At 43.8% G+C, this 24,586-nt stretch overlaps 2 protein-coding genes across 2 annotated transcripts in view; both read left to right on the top strand.

Annotated features, from left to right (window-relative positions):
• arhgap25 (Rho GTPase activating protein 25) overlaps positions 1–18,908 on the top strand; it is a 37,767-nt gene extending 18,859 nt beyond the window's left edge. The window contains exons 5-11 of the mRNA XM_037681199.1: positions 2,320–2,524; positions 12,140–12,272; positions 12,349–12,422; positions 12,544–12,665; positions 13,488–13,642; positions 17,678–18,222; positions 18,360–18,908. Coding sequence (XP_037537127.1) covers positions 2,320–2,524; positions 12,140–12,272; positions 12,349–12,422; positions 12,544–12,665; positions 13,488–13,642; positions 17,678–18,222; positions 18,360–18,549 — 1,424 coding nt within the window. The 3' untranslated portion in view covers positions 18,550–18,908. The remainder of the gene's footprint in view (positions 1–2,319; positions 2,525–12,139; positions 12,273–12,348; positions 12,423–12,543; positions 12,666–13,487; positions 13,643–17,677; positions 18,223–18,359) is intronic.
• Positions 18,909–22,092: 3,184 nt separating this feature from the next.
• On the top strand, positions 22,093–23,908 carry bmp10 (bone morphogenetic protein 10). Its single transcript, XM_037681211.1, has 2 exons — positions 22,093–22,516; positions 22,839–23,908. The coding sequence occupies exons 1-2, from the start codon at positions 22,108–22,110 to the stop codon at positions 23,906–23,908; spliced, it is 1,479 nt and encodes a 492-aa protein (XP_037537139.1). The 5' UTR covers positions 22,093–22,107.
• The last annotated feature ends 678 nt before the right edge of the window (positions 23,909–24,586 follow it).

The raw sequence follows: 24,586 nt of genomic DNA on the forward strand, positions 1-24,586 counted from the left end.
CATGGTCCTGCAGAGACCACCAAGTGGTAAAACATCTGCAGCATGGTTCTGCAAATGTTAAAGGACTTGAGTCTCCTCAGAAGAAAAATCGACTCTGCCCTTTTTTGTACAGGAGAGTGTGCAGTGTTAACTGTCCAGTCCAGTTTATTGTCTAAGTGAACCCCCAGGTACTTGTAGCAGTCCACAATGTCCACCTTAGTACCCTTGATGTTGGGGGTGGGGTGGGGGGGGGTGTCTTCATTCTGTAGTCCACCTGCAGCTCTTTAGTTTTTCCAACATTCAGTTGCAGGTGGTTCTGTCCACCACACCTCTGTGTTCAACTTCCTGGTCACCAGTGATGCAGCCCACAGTGACAGAGTCATCCAGAACTTCTGCAGATGCAGGATTGAGAGTTGTACCTGAAGTTCGAGGTGTAGAGGGTGAACAGACGCAGTGAGAGGACCGTCCCCTGAGGAGCCCTTGTGCTGCTCAGTATGGTGTCCCAGGTGGTGTTCTGCAGCCTCACATGCTGTGGTCGACCTGTGAGGTAGTCTCTGATCCAGGTGACCAGCGACTCATTCACCTGCATGTCCCGGAGCTACTGCAGAGTAGAGCAGGTCTGATTGTGTTAAAAGCACTGGAAAAGTTAAAGAACATGACTCTTACAGTGCTTCCTGCCCTGTCCAGGTGTGTAGGCTCTGTGCAGCAGGTAGATGATGGTGTCATCAACTCCAACGCGTGGCTAATTTGCAAACTGTAGCAGGCCAGGTATGGTTCCACCACTGATCTGATGTGCTTCAGGACCAGCCTCTTCAATGACATCATGACATGTGATGTCAAGGCCACAGGTCTGTGGTCACTGTGTGAGTTTGGGTGATTTTTTTTGGCACCGGGACCAGGCATGTTGTTTTTCTCATGCTCGGGTTCAGGTGAAAAATGTGCTGAAAAACATCACACAGCTGAGCCACACAGCATATTCATATTCACTCATATTCAGTGTGGACAGGGCCTTTAGATGTGTGCTTCCAGGACTGAGGCGTCCACACCTCTGGGTGTGGTGATTAATAATCGTTGTGACAGCTCCTCAGGATCCTGAGTGGAGTGACAGCAGTGACAGAGTAACTCTGGCTTCACTACCAAACACACCTGCAAGGTTTGGTCTTTGAGAATTTGAAGCTGGACTGGCCTCACACCTGGACTATGGCTTTGACTGTTTCAAGCTCTTGGAAACAATCTGGCATAAAACCCATGGTGGTAGCATCACCCTAACAGGTGAGCGTCTGTAACGTGGCAGCATCTTCATGTGGTCAGAGAGGGTTTTGCCAGGGATGCATGCCATAGTGGGTCATGTAAGTCGTCAAGAGCCCACTGGGATTCTCGTCTGGTGTAAAGCAGGGCTCGGTGAGACTGAGGAGGATCAGCACCTTTATAGAGAGGAACACAAATGCAAAAGACAAAATTTATTGTTTACAGAGAAAAAGTACCAAATCAGATGTTTTAATTTTTTTCTGCAGATGTTTCACAGCTGTTACAGTCTACAGTCCATTTAAAATGTGAAATAGACACAAAACCTCCCCCATTTTATTATGAATGCAAACGAATAAACACTGTACGTTAAAGACCTCAAACATAATCATCCATCCATCCATCCATTATCTTTACCCGCTTATTCCATTTTGGGTCACAGGGGTCGCTGGTGCCCATGTCCAGCAATCACTGTGCGAGGGGCGGGGTACACCCTGGACGGGTCGCAAGTCCATCACAGGGCACATAGAGACAAACGAGACAAACAACCATTCACTCTCTACTCACACCAAGGGACAATTTAGAGTTACCAATCAGCCTAACATGCATGTTTTTTGACTGTGGGAGGAAACCGGAGCACCCGGAGAAAACCCACGCATGCACGGAGAGAACATGCAAACTCCACCCAGAAAGGCCTCTGGACCGAGGTTTGAACCAAGGACCTGCTCGCTGAGAGGCAGCAGCTCTACCAGTTGCGCCACCGTGCTGCCCCAAACATAAACATAAAGACCTAAAATGTTTGCTCTTTTTTGTGTTTGTGTCTCTCAGGAGTCAGAAACACACACACACACACACACATATACACTCTGCGAGCAAATCTTTCTTTTAGACAAGGTCTAATATTTTCCTAATATTAACCAAACAGTTTAAAACGTTTGACCCAATCAAAGGTCATCTCAAAGCACTCCTACAAATAGAAGTTCATGAAATATTTTGCTAACAGGCAGTCAGACAAACACACACTTTGCATTTTAATGTGAATAATGTGTCTGAGCTGAACCAACTGCTCCAAGTGTTTCTGTTTCTCTCCGGCAGTGTTTGGAAAGAGCCTCATGGACACAGTGACGTACGAGCAGCGTTTTGGACCCCACATGGTGCCGATCCTGGTGCAGAAGTGCGTGGAGTTCATCACAGAGCACGGGCTGGATGAGGAGGGCATCTTCCGCCTCCCTGGTCAGGAAAACGCTGTCAAGCAGTTCAGAGACGCCTTTGATGCAGGAGAGAGGCCCTCCTTCCCCAGGTGACACCTCACGGTTCAAATTGTGTAAATTCAATGTGTCAAAACTTGCTTTCAGTCTTTAAACAAACGCTGCGATTTTATCGTGACCCAACTTGCAAAGTGTAATTCTAATATCAGGAAGCCAAAGGACAGGCTGTGTGCAGTGGTTCTGAACACAAATCAGTTTTTATGCCCTGGGTAGAAATGCATGAGGCTAATAAAGGCTGCTGCCATAAAAGGAGACGTGATAAACTTGTGTCTGCTCAGAGATGAGGCTGATACCACATCCTGTTCCGGCAAACGCTCAGTAAGACGTCTTTATTACTCAACATCACAAGCTCCAGTGACAGAGCCCTGCCGGGGCACATCAGCCTCTGGTTTCATGACATCTTAGAGTCAAGGTAAATAAAACAAGACAAATGCAAGAAAATCACAAAAGATGCTTTTGAACAAAAACGTTGGTTACGCACTGTAACCCCAGATTCTATGAGTATAGGCTTCGCCCTTTAAGGCTTCTCGCTAGTGGGTTAAAGGCGAAGCAGGATGTAGTCTATGCCTCACTGGTTCCACTCAGACACAACATGAAGCACCTGCTTCCACAAAAAAAACATTTCATCACTCAGCCTTCTGTGTGCGTAATTACGCGCTGCGTAATTGCGTGCTCCATGCGCAGGAGCGCACCGGAGAAAGATCTCTGGTGAGGAAAAAAAGGCTGAGATAGCAGACCTGCTGCTGTGAATAGGAACTACAGAGGACACAAATTGTAACAGTGTAACGATGAACAGAGCAGACCAACAGCTCCACAGGATGAACCGATTAATAACGATAAAATCAGCAGTCATGAACTTGTGACTGATAATAAATATCTCACACTGCGACTGCATGCAGGCAGGTGTGAGCTCAAAAGTGAAGCTCCATGAAACAAATAATAATCATTCTGACAGAACTCTGAGAACAGAATGGGTCATGGAGAAAGTAGAAACATCACGTAGATAAAAACGAATAATTGAACATGGTGATGACCAGGCAGCCGCCATACAAATATTCTCCACTGTCATCCCTCCATGCAGAGCCATGGAGGATGAAAAACCCTCTGGTGGAATGCGCTGAGATTCTCTGGAGGATCCAGTCCAGATGAACTGTAAGCTTCAGAAATAACCTTACACAACCAGTGTGGGAGGCGCTGGGTGGGTAGAGGACGTCCTGAAGAGCTGTCCCAGTAATGCACGAACATACACTGAAAACGGCGCAGTGCAGCCGTGTGCACCACATAACATGAAAAAATGCGCGCATAGGACAGAAGGAGGTGAGATGTTGCTTCCTTCTCAGAATTATGAGGAAGAGGATAAAAACCCATCCAAGGTTATCACTCTCAATCTGAATGAGCTTGTGATGCATTTCAGAGCAGGGTTAAAACGCAGTACAGCTGAACTGCCATCAGCTTGAATTCTGAGACATGAGGGAGTAACAGAGAGAGCAAACAAAGACTCACTCTCTTTGCCAACGTCAGAACTAACAGCAGCGCTGTTTTTAATGACAGAAATTTAAGTGAAACATGATCTAAAGGCTCAAAAGGAGCTTTGATCAGAGCATGCAGGACCATCATTAGGTCCCACTGTGGAGGTAGTGGACGTGAAACCGGGCTGTGTCTCCGTACACCTTTCAGGAAACGCTTCATCAACGGGTGATTAAGAACTGTTCTGTCACCGAAAACCTTGTGACAAGGAGAAATAATTGCAGCACAAGTTTTAATTGTGCTGAACTCTAGCTAAATCTCTGTCCATCCGCTGCTGCAGAAAGGACAGCATGCCACCTAGTGGACATGAGATGGCCTCTACACCTTTCTCCATGCACCAGCACTGAAAAACTGTCCACTTGATGTGTACAACATTGTGGTGGAAGCAGCTTGTGCGCCCTGAACATACGCACCACATGCTGCAGGAGGCCCATCTTTTCTAAACGGATCTGTTCAGCAGACAGACCCATAGAGCTGACCTATTTCTCCTGATCGCTCTTCTTGCCTGGAGGAGAGCGCACCCCCATAGCGGTTTCCACAGCCGACCCGATATCAGTCGCTGCAGATTCGGGAACCATGGAGCGCATATACGTTCAGGGGCTACGAGGATGACTGACGGTTCTTCCTCCCGGACCCGGTCCAGGGTCCGTGATATCAGCAGGACTGGAGGGAACGCATAAAGGAGCATTTTTTTTGGCCACAGGCTGTGAGTGAAGGCGTCCACTCCTAATGGTGAGTCGTCTCGTGGGCTCAGTGAGAACCATAATTGACACTGGGCCTTCTCCCTTGTGGCGGACAGATCCACTGCTGCTCGGCCAAAAACTGCTCCAAAAACCGAGAAAAACAGCTCGGGATGGAGGCTCCAGTCTGTGGCGGGGACCGCCCCTCGACATGATATCCGCTCGCCTGTTCAGGAACGCTGGGAATGTCCACTGCTCTGATGGAGAGCAGGTTCCTGTGTGGCCAACACAACAGCTGTTTCGCGATGCGTAACTGTTGGGCTGAGCGCACACCTCCCTGACAGTTTATGTAAACTGCTGTCATTTGTTGTCTGTGTGGATCAGAACATGCTGATCCCGCAGCAGGGGCAAAATGCTGAGTCACGTTTCAGACCGTGAAAAAACATTCTAGCACATTTATGTGAAGCGACATGTGGTCCAGCCACTGTGATCCCACTGCTTTGGACAGAAACATTCCTCCCAGTTTGACAGGAACACGTCTGTGAAAAACTGAGACGTGTGACGTAGGCCTGCTGATGGCAACTTCATCTGACAGAATGAGGGGGTTTCCCCAGTGATTCAGATAATTTCTCACGGAGGGGGCACAAAGATAATCCACCTCTTCTGGCGCACAGGATCTATGTGCAGGCGAACAAACCATCGTTGAAGGCATCCCATGTGAAGTAGGCTCAACGGAACCATGATGTGGGCCGCTGACATCGTCCCAGGCATTGCATGACAGACAGAACTGTCACTACGCTGCAGGGTTTGACACGGCGGAGCTGAGCTGACAGAGCTTCGGCTCTCAGCTGTGATAAATGGCCCTCATTGTAGTTGAGTTAGCTCCGCTTCCAGATAAACAATCATCTGGGATGGACAAACAGAAGTTTTTCCCAGTTTATAGAAACCCCAGGTTAGCAGGTGTAACACTAGTGTTTTGGTCTGTGCAACAGCTTTCTAACTGGACCGAGCTAATAAGAGCCGATCGTCCAGATAAAAGGATTTCTCATTTCTGCCATGTGTAACGACTGCAGAGCCATCTCCACGCATTTCGAGAACGTGCGTGGGGTGTTTCAGAATGATGGAAATGTGAAATATGCTCTCTTCAGATCTATGGAGTTGAAAACCAGCCGTTCTGGTGAAATTCTCCAGCAGCTGTTGGGAGCTCTTGAAAACGCATTTTCGTCAGAAATTCCTGAACTTCTGACTGGAGAGAGGAGCTCTGTTCTGGAGAAGACAGAACCGTCTCTATAATCCCTCTGAAACGATGGGGGTTGAGCTGTGAACTGCAGCGCGTAACCCCTTCTGATCAGATGGTCCGTCCATCTATCCAAGGAACACACTCGCTGCCACTCTGAGTAGCGCTCAGAGAGTGGGCACGCATTTGTGTTGTGTCATGTTTCTCATGAAGGTGTAGTGGACTAGGCCCATGTCAAAAACTAAGTCTAAGGTCAAAAATCTTGACCTTAAGAACCTTGTGGGACAGGAACTGTCATTTCATTGATTTGAATCCAGAAATGCAGGTTCACCCATCCTGAGACTTTCTTTCTTGAAGATTCATGTGAAAGAACACTCTCTTTTTTATTATCATTACTATTTTACAAATGTTGATAATCAAAGTGTCTTAGTTCAAACCATTTTAGATGTTGCAGTGAACTAATCAATTTTATTAACTGTGTAATGATTTTTTCTCATGCAAAGTTAGAATTCATGTTGAGGTCTGTTACAGATTTTTATGCATTTTCTGATTTCTGCCTTTGAATGAGCAAGTGTAAGTTGGTCCAAGGTTTTAGTCAAACGCAAAACAAGTTGTTGGAACGAACTGTCATGTTTTTAGAATCCTCTCAGACATAAATATAGAGGTTTTTGCACCTGTTTCTGAAACGCGCCAAAACAAAACTCTCTCTGTCTGTGAGAACATTTCTGATCTTTCCATAACAATTCTTGCTGCATTCTAACCTTTTACGTCACAAAACACACCCCGTCTGGTCGGTTCTGGCCAATGGGAATACTCCCAGATGGACCGGAAAAACAGCTCTTTAAAATGTCGGTACTTCCTGGTCTACTGAGATCTGTAAACTACTCAGTTCTGGGACAGTTCTGATGGAGTGCTGTTGGAGTTCTGCTGGATACAGAGCTCAACCAGTTCTGTGAGAGACGGGATGATCCTGACATGACAACAGAGCTCTTCCGAGTTCCATGGGATTATAACATTTTCACTCGTCACTACTTCTGACGATTCACAGCATCCTAAGGAGACGCTGGACAGGTAGCGTTAACGGAGCTCCATATCTGCTGATTAACTTCAGAAAGGTAACGAGTCAAGTTTCCTACCAAGCGTACCGGGGAGAGCTGGGTTCTGACGGAGAGTGTCAATTCTGGTGAACACTTCCCCTCCCATACCATCTTTACTCCCTCTAAACTTCTTTCCCATCTTTAAACTTTCTATCAAGTAGATATACTTCCAGATATTTAGAAATGTCTGTGTAAAATGCTCATCCACATCCGTGTGGGTAATAGATCATAATTGTACAGTTTCATAAATGTCTGTGGTGAAGCAACGGAAAAATCATGGCCGTATGATTTTTCCTGATTGATTGCTTAAGTTGTTATTTTCATAATTTGCCAAATTAATGTAAATGTTTGATGTTAAACTTTGATTCTGTAAATAAATGACCGCATTCATTTTGATGGGTCAAACATAAATGACGTCTCACGTTTGCATTTCATTAAATTCAATGCACGTTTTATTCAGTTCAGAAAAATGAGGAATCCGCGTTAATTGATGAATATATCTGAGCATCTGTTCATCTACAAAGGTCAACCATACTAAAAAATCCTTACTGCCATCACTCGCTCCGGAGATTCTCCAGGGGAACCCAATGGGGGCTCCGACAGAAAAAAGGCTGTATGTGTGCCTCTGTGCTGGGCCCAGGCTGCGGTCTCACATAGAGCTGAGGTGAGTCGGCGTGCACCGAAGGAGGCGTGAACGCTTTCTGAGTGAGACGCCATTTTGGTAGAGGCTGCAGCTGTCGTGGAGAAACATGTTTACTCCCGCTGCGTTGTGATTGGGCAGAAAACAGCAGAAATTAAAAATGGGCTCTGGCTGAGAGACGAGGGATTTTATCAGACTCGGTCTGCTGAAAAAACATCATTTTAGCTGATGTGGCAGACGAGTGTTGTGATATTTACTGAACTGCGGTGCCTTTTAAAACACTGTTTAGAGGTTACTGGCTCGTTCTGTGTGGGGAATGTGTGAAGAGAGGCAGCTGAGAGATCAGCTGATCTGACAGACTCAGATGAAAAAAAACTTTTTATACTTTTTATATCAAAACATACATAATCAAAAAACACATACCTTCCCCTCAAGGATCTGTTACCTGGTGGAGGGGGCCGGCGGAGGAGCGGGGCGTGAAGTCACTGCCGCAGCTGTGGAACACCTCTGGTGCTGTTGCTTTCCAAGGTGGTCCCTCCAGCGGCCAGAGGGGCAGATGGACTGTGACGTCACCAGACGGCGTACAGTCCATGAGACCTCCTTGGACCTCTGCGATTCCTCAAGGATGGTCCTGAAGTTGGCTCCGAACAGCGCCTCTGGGGTGATGGGGCCCTCCAGTAGGTCTTTCTACAGCCTCTCGGACATGGATGGCGAGAGGCGGAGCCAAGTGGTCCTCTGGATCATGGTCATCCAGGCAGCGATGCGGGACAGGCAAATCGCAGAGGTGGCACATGTTTAAGATGATATCAGCAGCTTTACAGAGAGAGCTCTTTGTCTCCTCCAGCAGGTCTGCTTCCTCCAGCCTCTTCGAGATGCTGTAGGCCAGCAGGGCGACGTTGTTGTTCGCTGTGGCCATCTGGGATGATCATTGGTGAGCTCGGTTGGAGACCTTGTCACCATCTGGTCATGCTTCCCTGGAGGGACAGGTTGCTGGTCCATCCTGGAAGCATTTTCCCCAAGTGCCACCCGCCAGGCTTGGCTCCGGGGGTGGTGGTGGTGGTGATGGTGGTGGGGGGCTAGGGTAAAACACCGATCGGTAAAACCCTCCACTCTGAAGATGGAGGCGAAGGTGGAGACGGCTATCTTCAGCTTGCCAGCCCAGCTGCAGCCTCGTTCGTCTGCTTCTCCTTGGGGAGGAAGAGCTCACCGGGACAGCAGGAGGTTGGCGTGGCGGAGACCCAGGCATCCTTAGCAAAGGTTGTGCCGGTCAAAGCTGGACAACTTTTCCTTCTTCGTTCTTGTGACAGTGCTAGCTAGCTGGCTGAAGAAAAAATGGGAGACGATTCCCAGTCTTTCCGTAATTCATACGGACCGGGGGTGAGGCCCACACAGCAGGTGGGTGTGGACTAAAGTTTTCAGTGCCGCACTGAGCACCTTAGGGATAAACCCAATAGCGAGAAGCCTTAAAGGGCGAAGCCTGTACAAAATAGAACAACTATTCAGTTGTGTTTTTTCGTTGATTTAAAGTTGCACTGGACAAACAATCGTTTTCTGTTAAAGTGAATGCTGAGAGATGAACGACGGCTGAAATCTGTTGAAGAGGCTGAAACTAAGCTGGTAAAGTCAAAAGAAGCAGAGCAAAAGTTTAATTTGAGAACACTAGCTACACAGGTCAGAAGTGTGAAAAACTTAAATGACCTAAAGGCTAAAACAAGCTAAATCCCTGCATCTAAAAGCTCAAATCAACAAAAGGTAGCTTATAACCTAATGTTGGCAACACTGTTGATTAAAACTAAAACCAGCAAAACCATTGCTTCAAACTAACCTTATCATAGTTGAAGATAAAAGCTAATAGCTGAACATTAGCTAAAATCTAAAGAAACCACAAAAAAACAACAATCACGCCGATGCAAATTCGAAAGCGAACAATGTTTGGAAGCAACTGAAGAGATTTCAATGCTTTTTTGTGGTGAAAATATTTTGTAATTTAATATTTTTAAATTAAAAAAAGTTACAAAAATCATAGAATGAGCTGAATGTTTTGCTATAGAAATGGATAAAATTTGCACAAAGAAGTCGTTGAAAAGTTAGAAGAAACTATAAAAGGAAGGTCTAAAAAAGTTAAATCTGGTCCTCTGGACATTCAAAAAAACCCAAAACAAAGCAAAACAACAAAAAATGTAGAAACGTTTCGTCTCTCGTCCGAGAGACTTCTTCAGTCTGAGGTGCTGTTTTCAGCTCAGTCTCTTAAATAGCACCTTCTCAGAGTGGATCAACCAGTTTTGCTGCTGACAACCAAAACCAGCTGATCACATGCTCAAGAAGGACCATCAGCCTAACAATGGATCATTAGCACACTGATGGCTGTTTACTACTCACAGAGGGCTGAGTGATACTAGCAATCACAGCATTGTAAGAGGGGGACAGGTGAACCCGGAGGCCTCCACCCCTGTTTAATGATGGACGGTTTGAGCATGCATCAGGATATAAAAGGAAGGCAATAATGTGAACGCTAAGTCAGCATTAATAGTGTTATAGCTATAATGCTTTTATATATATATATATATATATATATATATATACACATAAAAAAAGAGAACTTAAATTTGTATGCCTTTTTATGATTGTCTATTACTGTCGTTGTTATCAATTGCTGTCATCAATCTTTATTAAGAAATCATGTCTCTCTTGTAAATTAGTCCCCAAGGCTCAATGGGATTAACCTGTCTAAATAAAGATTGAATGAAAATATGTATATATACTGTATATACATATATAGTCCCTTTACAAAAAATAGAATATCATGGAAAAGTTGTTTAACTTCCATAATTCCATTCAAAAAGTTAATCTTTAATAGATGATAGATTCAGAGCCCACAATTTAAATAATTTCACATATTTATTTGTTTATTTTTACATAATTTGGGCTTCCAGCTCATGAAATCCACAAAAACAGGATTTCAAAAAATTAGAATACTGTGGAGAAATCAGCCCAAATGTTGCAGGGCATGAATGTTTTAAACTGAGTGTGACACACTAATTATCTACTAAACTCAAAGCACCTGCACAGGTTTCCCCAGGGGTCATTAAATTGATTTTGGTTCAATTGTCTCAGTTCGGTTCAATATGGGGAAGACTGCAGACATAACAACTGGCCAGAAGACCATCATTGATACCCTCCATAGGATGGGTAAGCCACAAAAGTTCATAGCTAAGGAGGCTGACTGTTCACAGAGTGCTGTGTCCAAACATATCAATGGAAAGGCAAAATGTGGCAGGAGAAGATGCACCAGCAAAAGAGACGACCGTGGGCTTCAGAGGATTATCAAACAGAGAAGATTCCAGAATCTGGCAGAGATCCAGAAAGAGTGGAATGAGGCGAGAGTCACAGCTTCAAAAACCACCACATTCAGATAAATCCGGGAGATGGACTACATATGTCGGTTTCCTCGGTCCTCTTTTCTGATGAAGTAAAGTGTGGCTTTAATTTGGAAATCAAGGTCCAAGCGTTTGGAGGAAGAAGGGTGAGGTACAGAGCCCATACTGCTTGAGGTCCAGTGTGAAATATCAAAAGTCAGTCATGATTTGGTGTGCAATGTCCAGTGCAGGTGTTGGTAAACTCTGCTTTCTTAAATCCAAGGTCACTGCAACAGTCTACCAGAATGTTTTAGAGGACTTCATGATTCCTTCTGCTGACGATCTGTATGGAGATGCAGATTTCATCTTCCAGCAGGACCTGGCCCCTGCCCATGCCGCCAGAAGCACCAAAACCTGGTTTGATGCCCATGTCACAGTGCTTGACTGGCCAGACAACTCGCCGGTCCTAAACCCCATTGAGAATCTATGAGGTATTCTCAAGAAGAACATGAGGGGCACCAGACCCAACAACAAAGAAGAGCTGACAGCATCAAGGAAATCTGGGCTTCCATAACTCCCAGTCAATGCCACAGGCTGATTGCCTCAATGCCACGTCACATCGAGGCAGAGATTAACGCAAAGGGATTCCCAACCAAGTATTGAAGATTGACATATCGCTTTGAAAGAACCATATTTTGATTGATTTGTTGTGATTCTAATTTATTTTTTCTGCAAAAACTGAGTAGTGTGGGTTGATGTCTTCACAGTATTCAAATTTTTTGAATTCCTGTTTTTGTGGGTTTCATGAGCTGGAAGCCCAAATTATGTAAAAATAAATAAATAAATACTTGAAATTGTTTAAATTGTTTAAACTGAGCCCTGGAGGAGGATGCTTTAGTAAAAGTCATTTTTATAATAAATAAATAAATTAATTAACACAGTCCTAAAACCATGGGAAAAATGGTGCAAAGCTTTTTAACCCCAGTCAAGCACAAAATGTTTGAACAATCCTAACAATGTCAGACTGGAAACAGTCTGGCTCGTTCCTGTGGCAGAAACAGAGTCCAGTTTTGTTCCAGCTCACTGATGGAGTGGTTTATGTGTTCACAGTGACACAGATGTCCACACGGTGGCGTCGCTGCTCAAACTGTACCTGCGGGAGCTGCCAGAACCTGTGGTGCCCTGGTCCCAGTACCAGGACTTCCTGGACTGCACCAACCTGCTGGACCCCAGCAGCTCAGAGGTTTGCTCAGACTGACCAGGGTCTACAGGACACGGCTGCCTTCACACGTTGACCTCCTGTTCTTGTGTCTGCACAGGGCTGGGGCAAGCTGGAGAAACAAATCAGTCTTCTCCCCAGAGTTAACTACAGCCTTCTCAGTCATGTTTGTCGGTGAGTAAAGCCCAAAGTTTCAATCATGAGTTTCCCCTGGAGAGAGCCGCTGAACCTTTTGCATACCACGAGTTCAAACTGCAGTGAGATCAGCTCTGCTAATCTGTCCTGTTGTCGTCAGGTTCCTGTTCGAGGTGCAGAGTCACTCAAAGGTCAATAAGATGAATGTGGAGAACCTGGCGACCGTGATGGGGATCAACCTGCTCAAGCCTCAGATAGAGGACCCCATCACTGTGATGAAGGGTGAGAACATCTTCTACTCACCTGCAATGTGTTCTTAAATACAAACACATGGACAAACAGCGTAAAACTCAGCCTTTTCCATTTTATTGTAAGAGCTGAACATTACTGATGAAACTTGTAATAAGAAAGAAGCAATAAAAGCCATAAAAACCAAATACAGGTACATCTTTCAATTCAATTCAGTTTATTTATATAGCGCCAAGACACAACAGAAGTCATCTCAGGGCACTGAACAGAAACATTCAAATATAAAAATAATCATTTAACATTATATCCTGATACATTCTCAATAATCCAGGTAGAAAAATTATTTAACATTATTTATCTGAGGAGCAGACTGCTTTGAGTTTAACTCCATCACAGAACTCTCATCTTGAGCAAGCATGAAGGCGACAGTGGAAAGGAAAAACTCCCTCATGAAGAAGAAACCTTTAACAGAACCAGGCTCAGGACAAGCGTCCATCTGCTTCGACCGGCTGGGTTTGACAGGAACAGATACACAATGGCAGGTCAAGAATCACATGTTAAGGTAGAAATAATATCAAATGAAAACTATTCTATTTTAACAATTCATTTAAGGAAATGAGGTCAGTTTGTCCTCTAGTAGTCTAAGTATATAGCTGCATAACAAGCCAACCCTAACTCCAGTTAAGACTCTGGCAGCAGCATTTTGGATCAACTGAAGACCTTTTAAAGAAGGTTTTGAGTGTAATAAAATCTACCAGTCGGATCTCTATATTTAAAATCCTAAGAAAAGGGAAAGAGACTAAAAAAGCTAAGGGGTTTTGAGGATTATCTTCTCGTGTTTGTTTTTCTTCACAGCGACGCCTCAGATCCAGAAGCTGATGACGGTGATGATCAGACAGCATGAGACTCTGTTTCCTCTCTCCAAAGACGTGCTTCCCTCCTCTCCTTCAAACAAGACGGAGAGCCAGAAAAATGCTCCTCGGAGCTTCGTGGGCTGGGAGTCCGCAGAGGTAACGACAGACCCAGACTGGACATGTCTTCTGTTAGAAGCAGCTGAGAAAAACCTTGTAGAACATAAATGTTGAGCACAGTTGACACATTCTCAAGAAGAAGATAGCAAAAAGTCAAACTGTGGTGTCAATTTGCAAAGAAAGTCGGTCATTTTAAGTGTCTCCAACCAGAACAGCGTCACATTTTAGGAAGTATTTGTTGCTGCATATTAGCGAACAAGATCAATTTTATTTTGGCGTCTGTACAGCAGCTGTCCGCTCAGTTTAGGACAAACAGCCAACATGTGTTTCTATTATTCTGCTGTCATTCTAACGTGGAACTAGAGCCCATTTAGAGTCTTATTTACAACAAAGCTGCCAAAAATCAACAAGAATGATGAAGTTTGTCTCAGACATGTCTTTAAAGATAAAGAGTTTGAAGATGAATTAACTTAGTGTAAAACGCAGCCATATAACAGCTGCATTTCAAAAGTACTCGCTGCCTCGGTGCTCCAGGAGCGTGCAAAGAGAGGAAATTAGGAAGTAGGAACGCTGCACATTTCTTCGAAACTTAACAAGATTATCACCTAAAACTATTAGTTGTTTGCTCGACTTTATAGTAAAGGTGCGTCTCAGTTGAATTTTTACTTAATAAATACACTTCAATGGTCAAATCAGCTGCATTTTTGCCGGGGCGGTGCAGCAAAATGAAGCTGATTTGACAGTTGCTCCAGCTGGATGAAGGTGGCAGTATGGCAAGCCAATTGTCTCATTAATAGACACTTTTACCTATTACATGATACAACGGCATGCCATACTACTTGAGTACCATCTAACGGCTGAAAATGGTAGTGTTCAGTATTTTCAGTCAGAATGAATGAAAACGGTCCTCTCTCAGTCAAAAACTGGTTTATAAATATGACAAAAATCCACAAATACGTCGCTTCGGCGTATAAGTTGCAGAGCATGGAAATTATGCAAAAAGGTGCGACTTATAGGCCAGAAAATACGGGACAGGCAGTAATAGTGTTTTAATGCTGCTGGAAAGCTGCACAGAATGGTTCAGAAATACAACCAGTCACCAGAGAAGTAAAAAACAAATCATTCTGGGGAAAAAAAACTGAATTCATTGTCCCCTGTCGCAGAGCGAAGACGGGGAATTGGAAATACCCACAGTCCATCCGTGCCTGTTGAGGGCATGATAACTTGAAAAGTTAGTGTGATAACAGCAGGCAGCTGTGGCTGAGTGGTTAGAGCAGTCGTCCTCCAATGCAAGAGTTGGGGGTTCAAATCCACCAGCAGTCACATGCTGAAGTGTCCCTGGGCAAGACACAGAACCCCTCATTGCCTCCGATGTGTGTCCCACCGGTGTTTGAATGTGAAAAACACTGATTAGTCTCTTTAGAATGATTGGTTCAATTAGCTTTGTATAGATCTAGTAGAGTGCTGTATGAATGAGTAAATGAGGACACAGATTGTGTTGTAAAGAGCTTTGAGTGTCTTAACACGATAGAAAGGTGCTACTGTATATAAGTACAGTCCATTTTATATGTATATATATCTTCTATCTTGGTGTGTGGCTACGCCAAGACGGAAATAAGATCCCTTTTGAAAATTGGTTGCCAGGTCAAAGTCCAAGATGGCCACCACCATTTACATTTGTTAACCGGCCACCTCGATTATTTGAGGGAACTATGCTTTTAATTTTTATATTGCTTAAAAGTATAGCTTCCTCAAATCACTGGGGTGGAAGAAGAGTAATCTATGGTGACCAAGGCCACCACTGGTTACCTCTTGGCTTCGCCATTGCGCCTTGTGGAGGATAAAATTGCTCTCTCTGCTCGTCAGGATTCATCAAGCAAAATAAATAAACAGATAAATAAATAAATTAAAATGTACTTTTATTCTTTTACACAGTATAACTCATACCCACTTGAATTTGAACTTGAACTTTAAGGTTTACTTTCTCTGTTCCAGAAAAACACTCATCTGGAAAACTACAAACATTTACTTTGACATCCCTCAGCGATGGAAGACATCAACGTACTGCTTGCTTTAGTCAGAATGGGCGTAGAAATTTAGTTTTATATAAAAAAATGCATTATTTACTGTTCAAGAAAAATATGTCTGAATAAACAAAAGCTATAGAGGAGCAATATGATTAATAAAAACTGGCCAGTATTGTTTGCTTCGTCCAGAACATGTTGACTGAAAGTAATAAAGTACGGCCTTGTTCAGACTTTAGGTTTAATTAATGACCTGCAGCAGTGACATCATGCTAATATTTTTGTTGCTGACACAGAATCAAGTGTGTGTCTACATGCTGAGCCGACTTAATCAGCAGCTGATTTTATGCAAACTTATAAATATGCTTTTAAATAACTTGTCAATATAACAAATACTAGTTTTTAAAGTTTTTATTTGGATATGTTTTGTATCTTAGCTTTGCTTTCTGTTTTTTTTTCCTTTTGCTTTAAGGTCCAGTCTTTTATTCACTCATGGGTTTTGTTACTGACTGCTCCACACTTTGTAACTAACTATTCTCCCAGTGCTATTGGAGGGTGGAATGTGGCAAAATGAAACAAATAAACACATCCTGAAATAAATACATGTAAATGTCCAACTAAATAAATAAATGCACCGTGAGTGTATTCAATTATTTAATTGTATATTTAATAATTTAATTATATATTAAATAATTCAATAATACATTGACTTATTTAAGGGGATATTTGTTGGTACATTTATTTATTTCATTGTACATTTATTTATTTTTTGGTACTTTTCTTTATTTAATTGAACATTTACATTTATTTATTTCATGGTGTATTTATTTACGTATTTAATTTTGTCACATTCCTCCCTCCATAATTTATCTCAAGTACATTTATTTATTTAATTGGACATTTACATTTATTTATTTCAGGATTTATTTATTTATTTAATTTTGTCACATTCCACCCTCCATAATTTATTTTATGGCACATTTATTTATTTAATTGAACACTTACATGCATTTATTTCATGATTTATTTATTTATTTATTTAATTTGGTCACAGTCCACGCTCCATAATTTATTTATTTATTTGGACATTTACATTTATTTATTTATTTATTTAATTTAGTCACAGTCCACCCTCCAGAATGTATTTCATGGCACATTTATTTATTTAATTGGACATATACATTTATTGGGCAGCACGGTGGCGCAACTGGTAGAGCTGTTGCCTCTCAGCGAGCAGGTCCCTGGTTCAAACCCCGGTCCAGGGGCCTTTCTGGGTGGAGTTTGCATGTTCTCTCCGTGCATGCGTGGGTTTTCTCCGGGTACTCCAGTTTCCTCCCACAGACCAAAAACATGCATGCTAGACTGATTGGTAACTCTAAATTGTCCCTAGGTGTGAGTGAGAGAGTGAATGGTTGTTTGTCTCGTTTGTCTCTATGTGTCCCTGTGATGGACTTGCAACCTGTCCAGGGTGGACCCCGCCCCTCGCACAGTGATTGCTGGACATGGGCACCAGCGACCCCTGTGACCCAAAATGGAATAAACGGGTAAAGATAATGGATGGATGGATGGACATTCCACCCTCCATAATTTATTTTATGGCACATTTATTTATTTATTTAATTGAACACTTACATGTATTTATTTCATGATTTATTTATTTATTTAATTCGGTCACAGTCCACTCTCCATACTTTATTTATTTCATTGGATATTTACATTTATTTATTTATTTAATTTTGTCAAAGTCCAACCTCCATAATTTATTTCATGGCACATTTATTTATTTAATTGAACGCTTACATTTATTTATTTCATGATGTATTTATTTATTTACTTTTGTCACATTTCACCCTCCACACTGCTCAGGGTGGTAAGACAATGACACACAGGTTGAGAGGTGAGGTGCATCAGGCACAGGGCAGCAGTCCTCAGAATCCTGTGTAATTGCTTTTCAAATTAAAACATGACTAACCGACACGATAAGGTCAGAAGTTTCCAAATAATCAATTTGTTCCTTCTGTGCTGTTCAAACTCTTTGTGTTTCACTCAGATGTGGGGAGCATCTCTGTCCGAGTCTCCAGAAGAGGAAGAAAAGGACATTGACAGTCCAGGTCCACTAAGAAGTGACGTCCAGCCCCGGACACTTCTGCATGAGCCTCTGTCCCCCGACGTAGACGACTTGCTCGCAAGTCCCCGCAAACGAACCCAGACCCTCCCCACCTTCAACTGCCCCCTCACCGGGATGGCAGCAAAGGCAGAAGCCCTCAACAGGTGGAGCTGCAAACAGGAGACTATAGAGGAGAAAACTGGGACGTTTTCAGAAGACATTTTTAAAATCCTGGACCTGCGGACTTCGGGGTCATTTTTGGGGGGATCTCAGATGAGCAGCAAGGACAAGGTGGACAGACTTACAGCTCGAAGGGGGAGTGACAACACATCCACAGCTGTTGGTTTCCAGAAAGCAGAAAGTAACTCCCAGCCAGTGCAAGTACTCGCTCATCAGAGGAGTGCGGACACCTTGACGGTGAGCAGCTCGGTGCAGCAGGCCAACAGCAGGCCAGAGCCGAAGGAAGACCAGCAGCAGCTTCTAAACACGTGAGTCCAGCTCAGCAGCGGCGATGACGACGACAGCAGAGTGTCTGAACAGAATCGTTTTTGTTGTTGTTGTTGTTGTTGTAAAGCAAACTTTGGTTTTGTGTGTGTGTGTTTACTGTTTTTCTGTCCTCTGGCAGTTTGCAGCAGCAGAACAAGGAGCTGAAGGCCACTGTGGCAGAGCTGCAGGACGCTCTGCAGGCAGAGCAGCGCCGCGTGGCCGCTCTGGAGATCTGCTTAAAGAATACAGAGCGCAGCCAACAAGAGACCCAGAGACGCAACGAGGAGCTGCAAAGAGACATTCAGCTTTACTTAGTCAGAGAGCAATAAATGAGCTTCAACCCAGTGATCTTTTTCTGACTTTCTGGGCTAATTTAGGAGGAGCTGCTTGACCTGCGGCCATCTTTCATCACCAGGTTGCACTAATTGATTCTGTTTGACCCTGAAGAAAAGTGTCAGGCTCATTTCTTGTGGCCTGTTAGACAAGCCTGTGTTAACGTCACCGTTCAGTTAGACACTTTAAACAAGTGTTTCTCCTACAGCCACAAGAACTTATCTGTTAAACAGAGCGTACAGGGAAGGAAGAGCCACACCTGGAATAATTAAATTATTTACATAGATGCACATGGCCAGACGAACTGAACTGTCTGAAACTGATGGAAGGTGTGCACATGCGCACGAGTGTCATCATTAGGTATCTAATTTCAATAAACTTTAATCATGTCGAGTGTTTTTTCATGTGCAAGATATTATTATGCCATCCTTCATCTGTCCCAAGGCATGCTACAACACAGTCGAGGGGTTTATTATTATTATTATTATTAATATTATTAATATGTTATTATTCATTTATTTTTTACAAATTGGGTACAAATAAAAATGAAAATAAAGTACAAAAAAATAGATGAAATGTCAGAAGATGCAAAAAAAAAAAAGAAGAAAAAATGCCATTGCAGCTGGGGTCACCATGGTAACCATGGTAACAACACACTTCCTGTCAGCATCCTTAAAATGACAGGAAGACATCAAGGAAGAGCAAAATATAAGCCTCAAACAGGCATTCTGCAACAAGCTTAAAGTTGAGCTGAATGAAATCTGTGAATGCTACGAGGCTGAAGTGTCTTGTCTTCACACGTGTTTGTTTTATCATAAAGCATGATACCTTAAAAAGATCATTCAGTTCTGAAGTGCAAATTTTAAGCTCACGCACAATAGAAGTTAACGAGAGTTTGTGTTTGCACATTCTGCACATTGTGGAGCTGAGAGGACACTCCCAGTCCCACAGCAGAGAGACACACTGGTTGAAAAGACAAAAACATCTACGTTTTGATACCGATGCCATTCAAATAATGTGAAAATGTAGTGAAGTAAAAGTATAAAGTACCCACATTTAACTCTACTTAAGTAAAGTACAGATACACAAAAAATGTATTTAAGTACAGTAACGAAGTATTTGTACTTAGTTACATCCCACCACTGGTGAGCAGAGTAATGGATGGATTCATAAAAACATAAACAAGAGAAATAAAATTACTGACAAACATGAAGAAAGTCACAGTGGCTCAGTTGGTAGAGCTGATGCCTCTTAGCATGGAGGTTACCGGATCGAATCCTGGCCAGGAACTTTTCTGGGTGGAGTTTGCATGTTCTCTCCGTGCATGCGTGGGTTTTCTTTGGATACTCCGGTTTCCTCCCACAGACCAAAAACATGCATGTTAGACTGATTGGTAACTCTAAATTGTCTCTAGGTGTGAGTGAGAGAGTGAATGGTTGTTTGTCTCGTTTGTCTCTATGTGTCACTGTGATGGACTGGAGACCTGTCCAGGGTGTCCCTGTCTCTCACACAGTGATAGCTGGACAGATAGCTGGACATAGGCACCAGTGACACCCCCCCCCCCCCACACACACACACACACACACACACGACCCAAAAAGGAAGAAGAGGGTAAATAGATAGAAGGATGAAGAAGGTTTTGGCAGCAGAATAAGTGAATATTTCCTTTAAGCCTCATTTAATGTTTAAACAGAGACTTTGCTTTTGTTGATCCATTGCCAATAGAAATAAACTTGCTTTACAAACTGCAAACATTAGTGATTGCTACATTCTGGTATGTAGCAATCAGTATAATGTTCAGTATAAAAGCATTAATGATAGTGTTATTAGCCAGAATTGGGCTGGTTTCAGTTGTGTTTCATCCCACTGGGCAGACTGATGGGCATAATAAAACTGGGAAACCTGATATCAGCACAAAATATTGTGTGTTAGAAAGTTTAACCCAGGTTTAGTATCCATCGCCTCCACAAATCCACATTTGTTACACCCTGAGAGGCCTTTAATGAAGACCACATGGAGGGACCTAGTTGTGTGTGTGTGTGTGTGTGTGTTTGTGTGTGTGTGCAAAAGGACTCTGCCACTATCAAGCCTCGAGCCCATCAGGAAGATGTGGTAGTCTGTTGCAGCAGCAGTCCTACAAAGCACCAGATAACGGCACGTCTGTCAACTGTCAGTGTGGCAGATGAGTGGCAGAGGCAGGAAAAGCTCATTCTTTCCCATCTCAGTGACGCACTGAAATCAGGAGTGTATCTGGGGGTCACGAGAAGAAGCTCAGGAATGAAGGACAGTTGCATGGTGGGAAGGGGGTGCAGGTGACGAACTGAGCAAGTATTCGGGCCTGTTGAGGAGACGACACAATCAAGGCTTCACAGAGCTGTTGGCTGGGACGGCCCGTGTCACCATTAGAGTGGCACTGGTCACACATTTGTTGGATGTCTGACATAGTTGAATGGTGGACATTTCCTCTGTCACGAGGTCTCTGCAAACTTCACCTTTGACTTGTTGCTGTCGTCCTAATCAAGAGGAATGTTTCCAGAAAGCCTTGCCTGGCTCTTGTTGAAACCACGTGTTTTGTGTTTTACCTTATTTTCCTTCTTTACAAAGATGATTATTATTATATTGTAATAACTCAGAAAGGACATCCAAAAAGAGAACAAAGATCTTGATTGCTGAATCTTTTTACATTTTATATTTCTTGGGATCAACTAGACTCAAACTAAACTCCGTTTGTTTTCCACCGTTGTGATCCTACACCTTGTTGCGTTTTGATTTTGTTGGGAACAATTTTGTCTGATGGGCGTATCCTGCCGTTTTCATCAACATCAACAGGCCCACATTGTATTTTGTCAAAAAGAAATGCTCAATGAAAAAACTGTTTGCAAAACTCCACCATTTCCAAAGCAAATAAACAAGTGAAGAGAATCAACCCTGGAACACCCACCAACAACAAAATCGCCAATCCACAAGGAAGAGGCTACAGGACAGTGTTTATAAAATCCTCATTAAGGAAGTTGTGAGATAACGCACCCACCAGGGCATCACACACAGTTAAAGGCAAGGCACGTACACACACACACCCCACAAAGAGACCACAAGCACAGTGCAATGCAGAGCCCTCCATATTATAGATAAGGGACTGAAACACTGAGCTGGGGAAAGAGAGAGCAGTGCACAGAGACAGACTGACAGGGGAGAGGACACAACAGAGATGAATCGGACAAACAAAGACAAGCCTCGGCCACCCTGTCGCCGGAACCACGGTCCTATTGAAAGGGACTTCAAAAAGTGTGCATGAGAATAAATGCTGTGGGATCTGGAGGAGAGCGCCAGGAGCAAACACGCCTGCAGAGGGGCTCGTGTCAGTGCATGGGTCAACACCGATCCAGCTTCGGCTAAGGAACCAGAAGTGTCTCAAGCTGTAGATGAACTCACCAGAACTTCATTGAACCATTTACACAGTGAGAGAACCAAATCATTTTATTTCCTCGTTGCATGAGCTCATCCATAGGCCGCCCTAGAGGGTCGAAACTAGAGAGCTGCAGATTACTTCTCTCATGGCGAGCATTTGGGTCTCTAAACTGGGAACCATTTGCACCTCCAAGATTTTCTTCTTGCTGCTTTCCATCGTGCTGCTCTGGGGGCCTCTCAGCGGAGAGAGTAGCCCCATCTCCAACACTCATCGGAGGCAACGTCCCGCTCCAGGACTCGGGGACGGACATGGAGGAGTGGTGGATCCATCGCTGCTGGAGCAGGACGACAACAGCAAGATGCAAAATCTGCTGGAAAGCCTGAAGGAGCAGTTTCTACGAACTTTTAATCTATCTGGTTTGGGTCCTCCGCCTCTGCCTGCTGGAAGTATGAGAGAGGAGCCTCCTGAATACATGATGGAGCTTTATAACCGCTTTGCTAATGACCAGACTGCCATGCCCACTGCCAATATCATACGCAGCTTCAAAAATGAAGGTACAACTTTCAAGATGGCTTTATTTAATATACAAATAACCATAATCTAGGAAGTGCTGTATTGTCTAAATAGCCTATATGTTCTAATAATAACAATAGTAATAATATTTATTAACATTTTAATCAATGATTAAAAAATGTACAGTTCTAAGACTGGTCTAACAATGATCCTTTTTCCTCTGAGCTATTCTTTGCAAAGCTGTTTCAGTTTTTTGCTTTCCGTGAAAATGTTGCTGTTTGGATTTAGAAATAACATTTTCATACGTAAATAAAATTAGCTTTGCGTTGAAAAAAAATCTAACTTTTGTTTTTCTCTGTTTAGACACAAATCCCAGTTTTGTAGGTGGTGGAGGAGTGAGACGTCATCCACTCCTCTTCAATGTGTCGATTCCCCATCATGAACACATCACTGCCGCTGAGCTTCGCCTCTACACTTTGGTGCAAACTGACCGCCATCTCTATGCTGGTGTCGACCGCAAGGTCACCATCTATGAACTGGAACCACACGACTGGTTGGACAACTCGACCGATGTGAAGGAAGTGAGAGGCGACATGTTCAGAGAGACAGAGGAGCAAACTGAGCTGGTGGAATTATCCTCTCGTCAAGTTTACGGGATCGATAATGGCTGGGAGGCTTTTGACCTCACTGCCGCCGTTCAGCGTTGGCACAGATCTGATGGTGGCACCACACGCCGCTTGGAGGTGCACATCTCCAGCATTGGTGACGATGAGAATGTTCAAGGCACGAAGAACAACAGCAATGGCATGAGTTCACCTGAAGGAGACATGAGGATCGAAAACAGCCCCAAGGAAAAGCACAAACCCCTGCTGATTGTTTTCTCTGATGATCGGAGCAGTGATCACCGTGACGACAGGAGAGAGCTGAATGAGATGATCGACCATGAAACTTCAAACGCTGTTCTGAAAAATGGCATGGAGACAGGCATGGATGGACTGTGGGGGGAGCTGGGAGAGGATGGAGTTGAGGGAGACCCAGACGAAGAAGATCTTATCCAGATGCGCTCTAACTTGATCTATGACACAGCATCCCGCATTCGTCGCAATGTCAAGGGCAACCACTGCAAGAAGCAGTCTCTGTATGTGGAGTTCAAGGACATCGGATGGGACAGTTGGATCGTGGCCCCGACTGGTTATGATGCCTTTGAATGCGCAGGCATTTGTTCCTACCCTCTGACAAAGCACGTCACGCCGACGAAGCACGCCATTGTCCAGACGTTGGTCAACATCAACAGTCCTCAGAAGGCAGCTCGGGCATGTTGTGTGCCAACCAAGCTAGACCCCATCTCCCTGCTCTACCTGGACGACGCAGGTGTGGTCACCTACAAGTACAAGTATGAAGGCATGGTGGTGGCTGAGTGTGGCTGCAGATAGTCCACCGATTCAGGCAGCTCAACACTTTGTAAAGTCTTACCACAACAGGAAAGATGCAAAATAAACAATAAGCTACATGAAGATGAGTCAAGACAGTCTTTGAGGAAAGAAATAAATGCATGTTGGACCGGAAGTGTTTATTCGTTGTTGATGAACCTAATGTGCAATCCAAGTGAACAAATATACATGCATTTGAACAAAAAACTGGTAAAAACATGACGATCAGTCACCGTTTGTCAGACAGTGAAAGTAGAGCTGTGCAACAGAAGGGTGTCACCGAAAAAGTTATGCCTTCATTCTTACAAGACATTAAAAACAAGTTTTTTCAAAAAACAGAGTCTATCCTACAATCTGGTGGGAACTAGTGGGTCAGCTGTACTCCTCCCTCTCCTTTCCCCCTGACATCTGTCTTCCTCTCCACTTATCTCTGGCCTCCCCACTCAAAGCGCACTACTAATCAGCACTTCATGTGCCTCGGTGCAGTCAAATGACCTGCCTGAGGCAACCTGACAAGCCACGGACTGCACAGACCCACCTCTGGCCTTCTGCAGCTCCCCTGGCATGCGAGCACTGTGTAAGCGGTTCCGGTGGCAGGGTTATTTATCTCAATCCTGTTTCCCTCTTCACATGCCTTCTTTCCACTCTCCCCGAGTCACAGAGATAGCAAGGTGTCCAGGG

Source organism: Nematolebias whitei, chromosome 8 (assembly GCF_014905685.2).
Source record: "Nematolebias whitei isolate Nwh7 chromosome 8, NemWhi1, whole genome shotgun sequence".
In the NCBI taxonomy this organism is placed as follows: Eukaryota; Metazoa; Chordata; class Actinopteri; order Cyprinodontiformes; family Rivulidae; genus Nematolebias; species Nematolebias whitei.

What these genes read in the sequence shown, in the direction of transcription:
- bmp10 (XM_037681211.1), top strand. Translation starts at nt 22,108, where the DNA reads ATGGCGAGCATTTGGGTCTCTAAACTGGGAACCATTTGCACCTCCAAG. An exon ending in ACGCAGCTTCAAAAATGAAG is followed by an intron (nt 22,517 to 22,838) that starts GTACAACTTTCA and finishes TTCTCTGTTTAG; the next exon opens with ACACAAATCCCAGTTTTGTA.